Below are 14986 nucleotides of genomic sequence, written 5' to 3'. Positions count from 1 at the left end.
CCTGTCCTTGTCCCAGTCTCCTAGTTTACTTATTTATGTATTACATTTCTGTAGCGCCCAGACCCGCGGGTATCACGCCGCATGGACCAGAATAGGTTAAAAAGGACAATGAAGGTACATATGAGTATAACAAAACACAAATTAGTCGTATTTGTCAAACAACCAGGTTTTTACAAGTTTTCTGAATATGCAATGGGAAGACGCATTTTTGATGGCGGGGTGGGGTGAGTTCAAGTGTCTCTCACCCTATTTCACTTATGCACACATCACCTTGAACGTTCTCAAGGGCAAGTTCCCTGCACCCTCTTGACCTTCATATGGATTTACCTCGGCATTAGGCTACCGTTGGCTTATCCTTCTGCAATTTGGCTGCTGCTTGCGCCAATCCTCCCCTTTGTTTCCCCTTGCTGCTTCGGGTCTCCTTTGTGGTTAGTCCTTTACACTTCTATTCCATCCTTTTTCCAGTCCCTTACCCCCCTCTTACTACTCTACCTGAACATAGGGTTATGCATGGTATCCCTGTCCTCTCTCCCTAACTGTCCTTCCGTCTGCTTTTCTCCACTCCCTCGCTCTCCCCATCGCTTCTTCTTATTGGTGCCGCTCAAATCCGCCTTCGTCAATTCATCATCCTATGTCAGTCTATGGAAATGGGGACTTACACATTTTACTGGCGCTGGGAAAATGTAAGTCCCGATTCCCGTAGGACTCTATGGCAGTGGGGACACAGAAGCTCCGGCACCATTACTAACGGTGCCGGTGCATCCCTGACTGGTCTGCCTTCCATGGCTGCTGCACCCGGCAGGGTCAGACCTGTTGGGCACAGCGGCTCCGGCAGGTAGATTCAGAGTTTGCTTATGCTGAAACAAGGGAGGCGGTGAGCTTACTGGCACCCTTGTTTCCGGACCGGCAACCTCATAATGAGAGCCATTGTGTCGGTTTTAGGCAACCACAGTATCAGTGTGGACTGTCACTACAACAGACAATCCAGGGCTTTCATCATTGTGTGTGATCTCTGTGTACAATGGTCTTATCTTCTGGCCCTTCTCATACTGGAGGCCGTGCTCTAGTTGCTATATTTACTCTCAGAATCCAATGATTTAGTCTGCAGAGTCTCCAAAGACTTGCTCTCATTGCCTGACAAACATCCACCTTGAGACCATTGACTCTTGCTCACTCAACACTGCATTTACCTGTCTGAAGCAACAATTGCTGTGCTGTCTGTGCTGTTGGTCACTACCTGCCAATGGGAACATCTTTCACTGTTTGTCACTACCAGCCTATTTTTAAAAAATGTTCTGTTGGTCCCCACCGGCCAATTTGCAAAAGGTTTTCTGTTGGTTGCTACTAGAATTCCCTTCCCCCTAACATCAAAAATGCTACCAACATTTAATCTTTCAAGACAGCCCTCAAGTTCCACCACCTGCAACTTGCAGGTGTACACACCTTCTCTATCAACCATGCCACCTCTCAGACACTCTGCATACCTTCACCACGCTCACCATCATCTGCTAGTAAATATGTCTCCCCTGATGCTTAAATATATGACCTGTCCTTTATTTACTCCTAGATGATGTTTTGTTTCTCTTCCATCACCACCCGGCCATGCCCCAATTATCCACTGTGTCGAAATCTCTTGTAAGGCTCCTGCCAGGTAAACCACATACTGTAATAATTTCTTTGCGAAACAACCTGTCCTCAATAAATTTTAAAAAAATGCTCACCTTTTGAGCAAAGTTGACCTTGCCAACCCGGACGATCACCAACTGGTTCTTGGGACTCACATTCATCCGTTGGAGCTGAAGGAAATCCTCCTTGAGGCCATAGTTGGCATATACTAGCCCTCCCTGAACAAAGGAGAAAAGGACACATCAGGAGCAGGATGTTCCATTCACAATGCTGCAAAAATCTGCCATTATACATCTGTCTTCTCTATACATACATTTTCTATCTGGGGTGTGGGCCGGTCTATATGAACACGGATGTCATCATTCACAATAGTTTTCATATTCAACATACATTTAGTTCACCTTTAGGTATCATCTTGCTCACGGCAGAAGGAGCATCACTTAAGCTCCACAGAAGCAAAAGATAGATGTGAAGACAAACATTAATACTGTAGAGGAATGGGATTTGTGGAAAAACACCCCAGCCTTGGAAACGAACGTGGCCAAATCTATGTGTATTCTGGATCTCCAACAACTCTCAACAGTACATATCTCGGGCAAGCAGTGGAAATAAATACCTGGCCACTGGACAACCAAAGGTACGCATTGTTTGTCAATGAGCATGAAAACTGTGCAGACGCATAAAGGACCAGCCACACAAGCTTTGATGATGAATCCTCAGGGAGCGCAGTGTGCTTGTCCTAAGGATTTGGAGATAGGACTGATACTTGCAGAAGGACTAAATACTACTTCCGGAGTAGGTGCTGGCGCATACCACAATGGCATTGCCACACTTGTCTATGACTGTAAATCCATAGGAGGATTTGGACCATGAGACTCGCAATTCAGGCTTACATTGGGAACATCATGAATTGGGCTCCTTCTCATTCGGTAAGGGGGCTTCTGTACATTTGATGGCCAGCTGCTGATAGGCATTTATGCGCCTTATCTAGATTGTCGTTGATGCCATGTGTGCTCAGGTCGGAAATCGAAGGTTGGGCCTACAGTGTGGCAAGAACAGATTAGTGGAAACCATTCTGCCACCAAGGAAGGAGTAGTGGAGTCCATACCATTTTTCTACTGAGAAATGTGTTGTGGAATCCAGTCCACTCCCATCAAGGAGAAAGTATTGAAAGCCACCACTAAGAGAGTAGTGGATGCCACCTCGCTCACCCACCAAGAAGAGCATCATGGAAGACAGCACACTCCCATCAAGGAGAAAGTATTGAAAGCCACCACTAAGAGAGTAGTGGATACCACCTCACTCACCCACCAAGAAGAGCATCATGGAAGACGGCACACTCCCATCAAGGAGAAAGTATTGAAAGCCACCACTAAGAGAGTAGTGGATGCCACCTCACTCACCCACCAAGAAGAGCATCATGGAAGACAGCACACTCCCATCAAGGAGAAAGTATTGAAAGCCACCACTAAGAGAGTAGTGGATGCCACCTCGCTCACCCACCAAGAAGAGCATCATGGAAGACAGCACACTCCCATCAAGGAGAAAGTATTGAAAGCTACCACTAAGAGTAGTCAAAGTCACCTCACTCTCCAAAACGAAGACCACTGTGGAAGACATCACACTCCCATCAAGGAGAAAGGATTGAACACCACCACTAAGATAGTAGATTAAGCCACCTCACTCTCCCATCAAGAAGAGCGCATTGGAGGACAGCACACTCCCATCAAGGAGTAGTATTAAAAGCCACCAATAACAGAGTAGTGGAAGGCACCTCACTCTCTCACCAAGAAGAGTGTTGTGGATGCCAGCACACTCCCATCAAGGAGTGGTATTACAAGCCACCACTAAGAGAGTAGCAGAAGCCACCTCACACTCGGACTAGGAAGAGTGTTGTGGAAGCCAACACACTCCCATCTAGGAGAAAGTATTGAACACCACCACTAAGATAGAAGTGGAAGCCACCTCACTCACCCACCAAGAAGGGTGTTGTGGAAGCCAGCACACTCCCATCAAGGAGTGGTATTACAAGCCACCACTAAGAGAGTAGCAGAAGCCACCTCACACTCGGACTAGGAAGAGTGTTGTGGAAGCCAACACACTCCCATCAAGGAGAAAGTATTGAACACCACCACTAAGATAGTAGATTAAGCCACCTCACTCTCCCATCAAGAAGAGCGCATTGGAGGACAGCACACTCCCATCAAGGAGTAGTATTAAAAGCCACCAATAACAGAGTAGTGGAAGGCACCTCACTCTCTCACCAAGAAGAGTGTTGTGGATGCCAGCACACTTCCATCAAGGAGTGGTATTACAAGCCACCACTAAGAGAGTAGTGGAAGCCACCACCCACTCCCACCAGAAAGAGTGTTGTGGAAGCCAGTACACTCCCATCAATGAGAAAGTATTGAACACCACCACTGAGATAGTAGTGGAAGCCACCTCACACTCCCACCAAGAAGGGTATCTTAGAGGCCAGCACACTCCCAACAAGGAGCAGTATTAAAACCCTGCTCTAAGAGAGTAGTGGAAGCCACCTCACTCTCCCACCAAGAAGAGCGTCATGGAAGCCAGCCCCCTCTCATCAGAGAATAGTATTGAAAGCCACCTCTAAGAGAGTAGTGGAAGGCACTTCATTCTCCCACCAAGAAGAGTGATGTGGAAGCCAGCCCCCCCCCATCAAGAAGTAGTATTAAAAGACACCATTAAGAGAGTAGTGGAAGCCACCTCACTCACTCACTCACTCACCAAGAAGAGCATCATGGAAGCCAGTACACTCCCATTAAGGAGTAGTATTAAAATATACCACTAAGAGAGTAGTGGACGCCACCTCCCACTCCCACCAGGAAGAGTGTTGTGGAAGCCAGCACACTGCCATCAAGGAGAAAGTATTGAACACCACCATTAAGATAGTAGTGGAAGCCACCTCACTCTCCCACCAAGAAGGGTATCGTAGAGGCCAGCACACTCCCATCAAGGAGTAGTATTAAATGCCTGCTCTATGAGAGTAGTGGAAGCCATCTCAGTCTCCCACCAGGAAGAGTGTTGTGGAAGCCAGCACACTCCCATCAAGGAGAAAGTATTGAACACCACCACTAAAATAGAAGTGGAAGCCACCTCACTCTCCCACCAAGAAGGGTGTTGTGGAAGCCAGCACACTTCCATCAAGAAGTGGTATTACAAGCCACCACTAGGAGAGTAGTGGAAGCCACCTCCCACTCCCACCAGAAAGAGTGTTGTGGAAGCCAGTACACTCCCATCAATGAGAAAGTATTGAACACCACTACTGAGATAGTAGTGGAAGCCACCTCCCACTCCCACCAAGAAGGGTATCTTAGAGGCCAGCACACTCCCATCAAGGAGCAGTATTAAAAGCCTGCTCTAAGAGAGTAGTGGAAGCCACCTCACTCTCCCACCAAGAAGAGCGTCATGAGCGTCATGGAAGTCAGCCCCCTCTCATCAAGGAATAGTATTGAAAGCCACCTCTAAGAGAGTAGTGGAAGGCACTTCATTCTCCCACCAAGAAGAGTGATGTGGAAGCCAGCCCCCAACCCCCATCAAGAAGTAGTATTAAAAGACACCATTAAGAGAGTAGTGGAAGCCACCTCACTCACTCATCAAGAAGAGCATCATGGAAGCCAGTACACTCCCATTAAGGAGTAGTATTAAAAGATACGACTAGGAGAGTAGTGGACGCCACCTCCCACTCCCACCAGGAAGAGTGTTGTGGAAGCCAGCACACTCCCATCAAGGAGAAAGTATTGAACACCACCATTAAGATAGTAGTTGAAGCCACCTCACTCTCCCACCAAGAAGGGTATCGTAGAGGCCAGCACACTCCCATCAAGGAGTAGTATTAAATGCCTGCTCTATGAGAGTAGTGGAAGCCATCTCAGTCTCCCACCAGGAAGAGTGTTGTGGAAGCCAGCACACTCCCATCAAGGAGAAAGTAATGAACACCACTACTAAGATAGTAGTGAAAGCCAGTTCATTCTCCCACTAACCAGAGATTAGTGGTTGCAATCCACCTCTCCCACCACGGAGAACATGGTGGAAGCATCTCACTCATCCAGCAATGAGAGAGTAGCTGTTGAAGACATCCCTCTCTCCAAACAACAAATATACAATAATTACACCAAACCAGGGAGACATGGTAGAAAGAAACATTATGCATTGTGATAATAACTTCTCAGGCAAATACGTATGTTTTCAAGCAACCTCCCTAAGGACAGATTAGTAAGACCCATCACACTTTCACACCAAAAAAGAGAGTAGTGGAAGCCATCTCATGGTTCTGCCAAGGAGAGAGGTTGATGCTCCCCCAATCTCCTCTTAAAAACGAGAGAGGGAAGAAGGCACCCAACTCTCTACAAGGGAGGGATTAGTGAGCACAGCGGATCTTACCGTGGCTGTCCCAGGAGCGCTGTATGGGCTGTACACCTCAGGGTCTTCAAGCATCACAGTCTCAAGGGTATACCCACTGCCGTTCACAAACCGGAGGCTGTTTGGGTTCGTTCTGCAAAAGGCAAGCAAGCGTAAACCACAGGATGGGAATTTAGACAGGTCGAGTTAAAAAAGCTGGAAGCCACACAGCCCCTGACAGATTCTTCACCCTCAAGGAAGGATCAAATAGAGGGTCTGAGTCTGTAAACCACTCAATGCATGTGTTTTCCTGTGAAATTGTGCATATCCACAGCTTTGGATTGTTTCTGATTCTGTGGTGAAATCAATGATAAATGCCCGGAGAGGAGATCCATACAAACCCTGAATTCCCAGCAAGCCCAGCCCAACGTGAATAGGGCATTCATGCCCGGTCCATTACAATGGCAGCACAATGAGGGATATGGCAGGTAATCTGCCAATACAGTGTACATTATTAAGCATTAATCCCCAAAGGTTCAGAGCTCCTAGTGACAACCTAAAGGCAGACATGTATCCAGTGCATTGTCCAAGATAGACATCCGTCTTTCAGCCATGAAGCTGTTCAAGCAATGGCTAGAGTGGTAGATGTGTCTTCTTGTCGCCCATATGTCCTTAAAAAATTATGGTTGGGCAGGGATAGTGTACTTTTCAAATGCTTTTATTTCTTAATTTTATCTTATTGAATTATTTATTTTATAATGTGCCAAATATGTACAAGGAATAGGAAGCATCAGATGAGGTTACACACTGTCACAGATGTCATCAAAGCATCAAGAACATACCAACTCTCGGATAAAGTTAAAGGGTTTTAATTTTAAGAAGTGTAAAGGGCCTTGCTAAGGGCCAGCCCTCTTTTCTCATCTAGTGCAGGACATTCCCTCCCCAGCCCAGGTGTCCATCAACCAGAGCATGGTGTATAGAAATTGGTAAACCATATTATTTATTTATCAGTTATAACGTACACCTCGCCCTCAGGCCTCAGTGAGCACAGAAAACGAGACAGACAAACAAAAGGAAGACCAAGAGAGAAGAAAGTCAAGGCATCAGCGCTAAGACCTAGAGAACATCAGACTTGCTCAATCATTAGAAGTAAAGACATTGGTTTTTACGACTTTCTTGAAACTGATCAGATTCATGGCATCACGTACGTTATTAGGAAGATTGTTCCAAAGCTCCGGGGCACAGTGGTCAAAACGCGCACCCCCAAAGTATTTAAGTCTGACTAGTGCCTTCTTCTATTTGTTGGCTCCAATTGATCTGAGCACCCTATATACTGGTGCTTCCTGCAAGCGATCCACAAGATATCTGGGGGCATTCCATGTGCGACATTTGTGTGTCAGTCAAGATTGTATGCGATACTCTATGACACACAGGGAGACAATGAAGTGCTCCTCTCGCCTCAGTGACGTGCGCTGTCTCCCTAAAGCCTTTCACTGCTCTTATAGCTCCATTCTGAATGGTCTGTAAAGTTGATTTTACGATCCACCTAATTTGCAGACCCCCTGGCCCACTGCTTTTCATTGAGGAAGCAACTTCTCTCAACCAACATAAAGACTTCCTCTACAATCATTCTTTTGGGATATGTTAACTTAGGTCTTAACGACCCTGCGATCACACACTTGCCTTAGCCAACACCATTGAAGCCTTAGGCGTCTCCCATCGGATCCCAAGCCCCACTCACGATATAAGCAGCACACTAGATGTTGGCAGATCTCAATTGCAACACCAAAATACTAGACAACATTCCTTGCCCCTGGTCAGGCCATAATGTCATCACTTTCACTATCACAGAGTCAGTACAGCCAGCGTCCTTCTCAAGAAACTCATGCAACATTACATCAGCTAATCTACCCCCCCTGCTGAGACCACTAACAGCCAACTCATGCACAAACACTGACCCTACCTCCATGGTCGAGCTTTATAACCAAACTCTCCTAGAAGCCATTAACAAGGTAGCACATTTGAACAACCGCAATCCTAAACGAAGAGCCCACCTGAATTCCTGGTACACTCCTGAGCTAAAAGAGCAGCGGAGACTGCCTGGAAACAAATGCCTTCCCACACAAAAAAAACAAAACCTTCACAGACCTATCCAAAGAATACAAACGGGCCATTATTCATATCAAAAGTGTTACTTACAATGAAAGAATTGTAAAAGCAAACTCAGGCACAAGAGAGATCTTCGCTATCTTATATGAAATTGAAACACCAGCTGCCGCTCCAGATAACTGCATTAAAGACCTCCCCTGGTGCAGGAACATCCAAAACGCACTCCTCGACAAAATCTCCCATCTGCAAACCAAAATCACAGCTAATAAAACCAAACTCTTGTCAGCTGACCAGACTGTAGACCAGCGGCCACCACCCATTATCTCCACTCCCTGGTTTGAATTTGCCCCGGTCACGAACACTGAAAGCACCAAAATGATCAAAGGCTTAAAAGCATCAAGATGCCAAAGAGACATATGTCTGGTTGCTCTTATAAAAGATTGTGCCGAAGAGCTTGCCCCTTTCATCACGGCACTAAACACCTTCTCAACTGTCAATGTTCCAGAGAATGTAAAAGAAACCTGGGTACTCCCCTCCTCAAAAAGTCCACATTATATGCCAATATTCCCACTAACTACCGCTCTATCACAATCGTTCCATTCATCCTTAAGATACTCAACAGAGCAGCATATCTGCAAATACAAAACCACCTGGAAACTCGCAATCTCCTGGCCCTAAGCCAAACCGGCTTCCGTCCTGGACATGGAACGGTATCAGGTAATATAATGGCGGCAAAAATGACACGGTAAAAAAATATCGCTGCAAAAACGCCGCCATTTGACCCGGAAAAAGTGTGCCCCATTATACCATTTGAGAAGAGCAGGGGTTGCGGGGGTGTCCCCCGCTCTCCTTAAATGGTATGATGGGTCCAGGGGTTGCGGGGGTGTCCCCCGCATATTTTTCATTGACGGCGGGGCAAAAACGGCAGCATTTTTGCCACGATATTTTGTTATCACGGCAATTTTTGACGCGATTATATCACGTGGAACCCATGGAACGGAATCTGCCCTCTTGGACCTAAACATCCAAATGGATGAAATCAAAGACAAGGTTAACTGGGCCATCCTCCTCCTACTCGACCTCTCAGCGCCCTTTGACTTGGTCAATCACAAAATCCTCTGCCAACATTTCTCCTCAGCTGCCCACTTCTCGCCTAAAGCCATAGCCTGGAGAGAGTCATTGTAATCTAACCGCACCATGAGAGTGTTCTCCACCTCGACAGCAGCCCCCCCAGCACCAGTCACCTGCGAAGTGCAACAAGGCTCATGTGTCTCACCAACACTATTCAATATCTTTACCAAACCCCTCTTTGACCTCCTAGACGACCTGGGTGTCACCTACACCAACTATGCAGATGACACCCAAATCCTCCTACCTATCTCCAGCAACTATGATGCCACTCCCACGCACTAAGTGAAACATACCAAACCATGGACTTTGCTTAAACAATGAGAAAACAGAATGACTCCTTTTGGCACACAATCTTGCCTTAACAGACTCAACGACTCCCACAAATCCTTTGTTATCGACTGTATCATCATCACTGTCGCTATCGCTAAAGAGTTAAAAGCCCTGGGAGTATACCTAGACTCCACGCTATCACTAAATAGACAGGTAAATGCCATCGCATCGGCAGCAGCTTACACCTCGAAATTGATCAATGCCTGCAGGCTTTTCCTGACCACTAACATCTGCACCACTCTTGCAGGAGCACTTACACTTGGAAGCTCCAACGCCCGCAGTATAAAAAGTTACATGTCATCCGGAATAACACCCTAAGAGCCACACTAAACATCAGTAAAAATGACCACATTTCCACAGCTAGACGAAATATCTGCTGGCTCCCAGTCCACGAACGGATCATGTTCCAAACGCTGTCCCAAACCCACAAAATTCTCTCAAACACTGCCCGCCCTACTTGTCCAGAAAAATGTCAAAGGTCCAATACACCAGAGCTATGCGGGCTGCTGACTCACACCGACTCGCCATTCCCAGATACAGGTGCCAAAAGGCCGGGGGCAGCAGCTTCCCTGTGGTTGCTGCCAAACACTGGAACGCTTTGCCTCCAGCTCTAAGAGATGATGCCTCCCTCTGGTCCTTCCGCAAAGGCCTCACCACCTGGCTCTTCTGCCAAGACCTACAAAAGTAATTTGAACATACACATCTCTATAAGCACTTGGCATCTGTCATCTCCGCACAGACCAACAAATGCGGATTTATGCACCACTCTGTTTGTATGTACTATGCATGTCTGTAACCACCTGTAACCAATACTTCATGTAAACTAACGTACCACCTATGATCGTAATCATTTGTAACCACTACTGTCATGTAAACCAGTGCCTAGATGGCCCTGGGTTTGGTGCGCTATATTAATAGCAAAATAAATACATAAATAAATGCCTTCACACACACCACTGACACAGGCACAAATGAGTTTGATGACCTTATCTCGGCAGTCAGTGAACTTGATGAGGTGCCTGTGCAAAATTCTCCACCAGACGAAATTGGGTCTTTTCACGCCCTAATGTCCAGGGTGATAAGGATGTTCATTATGGCTCCTGAACATCAGAGGAAAAAGAGATTGCTTTACCAGCAGCAAGAACAACACCGAAAATCAATTGTGCCCATGCCCCAGCTGGAATATGTCTGGGAAGATGGGTTGCTAACCATGACCAACCCATCCTCTGCAGCTCCAAGAACGAGAGGTTTGATAATAAAAATACACAGTACCGAACACTGCACCTACTTGTCTTAAGGTGCAACCTACCCCAGACGCTGTTGTATCAGCGGAAGCCCATAAACGCTTTGCAAACCCTTCCCCTGCCTGATCGACCCCCCCAGTCAAAGAAGGAAAGTGAATGGATGCATTTGGCTAAAGAGTCATCTCAATGGCCGCCACAGCCATGAAGGCAGTCAATGCAATGGCCATCCTGTCTAGATCCGACTGGGAGTTCTGGTGGTTCAAGATGGGGCCTATTCTTGAGTTCTTCCTAAGAAGGAGGAGACTTTCACCATTATTCGTGAAAAGCAGAAGAAGCCTCAGATCATGCAATCTCTGTTTCCATGGCTATCGCGTTCACTGGGTACTGACAGCTGGGGAATGGCGCTGTCCTTCGCAGGCAAGGCTGGCTCAAGGCTACTGTTAAGACGGATTTCTGAACTCTGTCCTGGTGGCGCAGAAGTTCAGAAGGCCAACCTAATTTCTTGGAACAGGGTAACCTCTGGACGAGCCAGACCAATCAAGGTAGCAGTCGCGGCGGTCAAGACTAGGTCTCAGGAGGGGTGAGGGTGACTGAAAGCCCGCAATGAGCACACAAAGCAAGGACACTTACAAACTACTCCAAACAGGTGTATTAAAAATATATACACATTTATTCCAAGGCCTTTAAAACAATGACCGTAGCGAGAAATCACAATACAACTCTAGTAAACCAACACATACCATACCAATACAATATATATACAAATACAACAAGTCTCAAGCGTTAGATGCACGAAATGTGTAGTCCACCTAAAAGGGAAGGAAAACAGGCAGTGCGAAATAATGCTTAGACCCAGTCCGCCTTCAGAGGCACCTAACTAAAAGGAAGTCCGAGCCCTACGAAGAGTGGAGCCTTGTGCTCAAAAGTACCTGCACACGCTGGTGCCAACGGGCAAAAGGGGAGTCTCTTCGAGGGAAATCAGGCAGTTCAGTTTAGTGCACAAATGAAGAAGAACAGTGTTCCGCAACTCAAGCGCAGCCTCCACTGTGGGCAGAAGCAGAGCGCGAGTACGGAAAGGTGTGCTGTTTTGACACAGCGGGGAAAAGCTATGGGCTCCTGCAGGAGGGCGACCAGTTCATAGCTATGCTACTCACCGGTCCCCGATGCAAGCAGACCCAGGCTTCTCCGCGCCAGTTTCAGTCGCTGGCAGGTTCAGAAGAGCAGGGGACGTCTCGTCGTCGTGTTGAGTCTGCAGCAGCAGAGTTGAGTAAAAGACATCCCAAACGAAGGAACCTGCACAGTTTGTTACCACAGCAGGTCAACGGAGCGGCCGTGTGTATCTGAGCCAAATGTACACTACTCACTTCAGACCTGGGAACGCCAAGTGTACGAAGCGTGTGAGAGTGACAAGGACTTGAAATACTACACAACCTGGCGGCAGTTACAGAGCAAGACTCCTGTGTAAGCTGGCAAGTCTGCTGGATGGCCCAGAGACGCTTCCGAAGGCTTACTAGCAGGAGATGGTGAAGATGCCGAGAATAGCTGTCCCCGTTATTCCAAGGGTCGAAGTACCAGTACAGGCCTTCTGGTTCGATCAAAGGTGAAAAGGGTTTCACAAGGCGACAGCAGTGCAGAGGAGCAGTCCTTCAGCGGGTCACCAGCGATTCCTCGTTCCAGCCTCTTGGTTGCAGGATACTTGGCTCCTGTATTCCTTTGTTCGTGAGAACTCAGGAGATCGACATGGTAGTGGTGTTTCCAGCCCCCTCTTATCCACGGTTCCCTTCGCGCCAAAACGGAGGGGACCCAATGGGAGATCCGCTCATTAACAATCACACCATTCGTGGACCAATCACGGACCACGGTGGTCCCAGGCATTCACACCACCCTAGACTCTCTGGCACCCAGGATGTGTATTGGGACCAGACATCCCAGCCCACATCCTGGAGGCACACACCAGGCATGTAGAAGCCCGCGAAAGCATCCGTGTTTCGCGGGAAAGTACATGCCCAAATAAGGAAGGCCCCGGGTCGGCTCGACCTGGGGAAGGTGAAGGGAGCAAAACGGTCAGCGGACAGGACAAAGGAGCCTCGTGGTCTGGCCATTTTGGGAGCCAGGCCACCATTTTGGGTTAAGCGCGAGAAACGCGCTTAAAACGCCAAAAGGAGCTCAAAACACAAGAAATGATCGCTGCCACCATTCCCGTCCGTGAATCACTTGCACCGATCAGTTACAATCCTAAACGAGTATCTAGGGCCTGTAGAAGGCTAGAGACCCAAGAGAGCAGTAACTTAGCTTACAGTGCCCTCTTGTGTCATGTTGCACAAAAGCCGCAACATGATAAAAGAAACTACGGAAAACAGCGTTTCCCGGTACTGACTGTCTTAAGGGCATGTCAGTTTCCCCGTAAGAAAGGAGCGAAAGCCCAGAGGAGTTTCCATGGCTATCGCGTTCACTGGGTACTGACAGCTGGGGAATGGCGTTGTCCTTCGCAGGCAAGGCTTGCTCAAGGCTACCAACTTCCGACCAGAGGTTCAGGCAAAGGTGGTAGACATGCTGTTTAATGTTGTTGACCTCTGTGGGGAAAAAGGTGGAGAAACATTTACACCTGCTACTGCTCAGGGTTCAGTCGCTTCTGTCAAAGGGAGCCATTGAGGAAGTACCATCCAACCAGCGGGGAAAAGGCATTTACTTTCTAGTACAGAAAAAGTCAGAAGGTTGTAGACCCATTCTAGACCTTTGGGTTCTAAACAAAATCCTAAAGGCCCAGACTTTCATTATGATCACCCTTCAACAGATCCTGAACCAGCTGCATAAAGGGGATTTTCTAGCATTCCTGGATCTAGAGGATGCATACTCCACATCCCTATCCACCAATAGCACTGCTGCTACCTGCGCTTCATGGTGGCACATCACCACTTCCAGTTCAGAACTCTGCCCTTTGGACTTCGGTCAGACCTGAGGGTCTTCACCAAATGCCTGGGCCCGGTAATAGCTCACCTACGACGAGCGGGGGCACACGTCGTCCATACTTAGATGACTGGCGGGTAAAAGCGGCATCATTCTCCATGGCTGCCCATCACACCTCACAGACTATCCAATGCCTATTCGCTAGGGTACTCTGTGAACTCTCCAAAATCCTGTCTGACCCCAACTCAGGAAGCTCTCTACTTGGGAATGCCACCTGACGCACTCTCTTGCAGGGTGACTCCATCAGAGGAAAGAGTACACTCACCTCTTGCCAGAGTTCTGCTGCTCTCCCTGCTGCCGACAGTTTCTGTCTGCCTCTTGACATCTCTACTGGGGATGATGTAATCTTGCATGCTCCTACTGTAGCACTGCAGACTCTATATACAACCTCTCCAGGAGTTCATTGATGCACGCTGGCATCAAACTTCAGATTCCTGGGAGGACAAGATGTTACTCACTCAACAATTCAAGAGGTCACAGTGCTAGTGGTCGGTCCGGACTCACCTGATTTAGCGCGCTCCCTTTCGCCTGCCCCCTCACCAAGCCACCATTGCGATAAATGCCTGCCTGGAGGTCTGGGAGGGCATACAGGGGATCTGCATGCTAGAGGTCGATGGATGGTCGAAGGAAAAGCTCTCCATATCAACTTTCTGGAGGTGCGCACAGTCTTTTGGGCACTCAAGTCCTTCCTTCCATGCATCAGCATTTGGGGGGTTCGGATTTTCACAGACAACACCACCACAAGTTTTTATATACGCAAGCAGAGAGGCACAAAATCTCCTTCTCTGTCTGCGGAGGAACAGATGTTGTGGCACTAGGCTCTAAAGCGTCATATGATCCTCATTCCTTACACCTCTCAGGTGTTCAGAACTCAATGGTGGATTCCCTCAGGACGGAACTCAGGCCCCGTCATTAATGGGAGCTCAAGGAGTTTCAACTCTGCCGGATTTTCCGTCATTGGGGCACTCCGAAGGTCAACATTTTCACCATCCGCATCAATAGGAAGTGTGTGGCCTTGGCCAGCAGGTTGATCATTCAGGTAAAGCCTAGGAGATGCCTTCACATTGCCCTGGGAGGGGAAGTTCCTGTATGCTTTTCCCCCAGTGCCGCTGGTGGCACGAGTGTTAAGTGTCTTCGAGCAATATTTCCTGCTGTGTTTCAAATCTAGGTGTCACTGTATTTAGTATTGGGCCCCAACCATAGGCGTTTCTCCATCT

The 14986-nt window shown here is 47.8% G+C and overlaps 1 protein-coding gene across 2 annotated transcripts in view; it reads right to left on the bottom strand.

Moving 5' to 3' along the window:
- Positions 1-14986, bottom strand: part of TFR2 (transferrin receptor 2) — a 281463-nt gene that overhangs the window by 72264 nt on the left and 194213 nt on the right. For both annotated transcript variants that reach the window (XM_069644858.1, XM_069644850.1), the window contains 2 exons: positions 6031-6142; positions 1722-1844 (listed from right to left, as the gene is read on the bottom strand). In XM_069644858.1, coding sequence (XP_069500959.1) covers positions 1722-1844; positions 6031-6142 — 235 coding nt within the window. The remainder of the gene's footprint in view (positions 1-1721; positions 1845-6030; positions 6143-14986) is intronic.

Source organism: Ambystoma mexicanum, chromosome 1p (assembly GCF_040938575.1).
Source record: "Ambystoma mexicanum isolate Mex_15411 chromosome 1p, UKY_AmexF1_1, whole genome shotgun sequence".
In the NCBI taxonomy this organism is placed as follows: Eukaryota; Metazoa; Chordata; class Amphibia; order Caudata; family Ambystomatidae; genus Ambystoma; species Ambystoma mexicanum.
The sequence above is the reverse complement of the archived record's forward strand: the minus strand, read 5'-3'. Positions and strand labels throughout refer to the sequence as shown.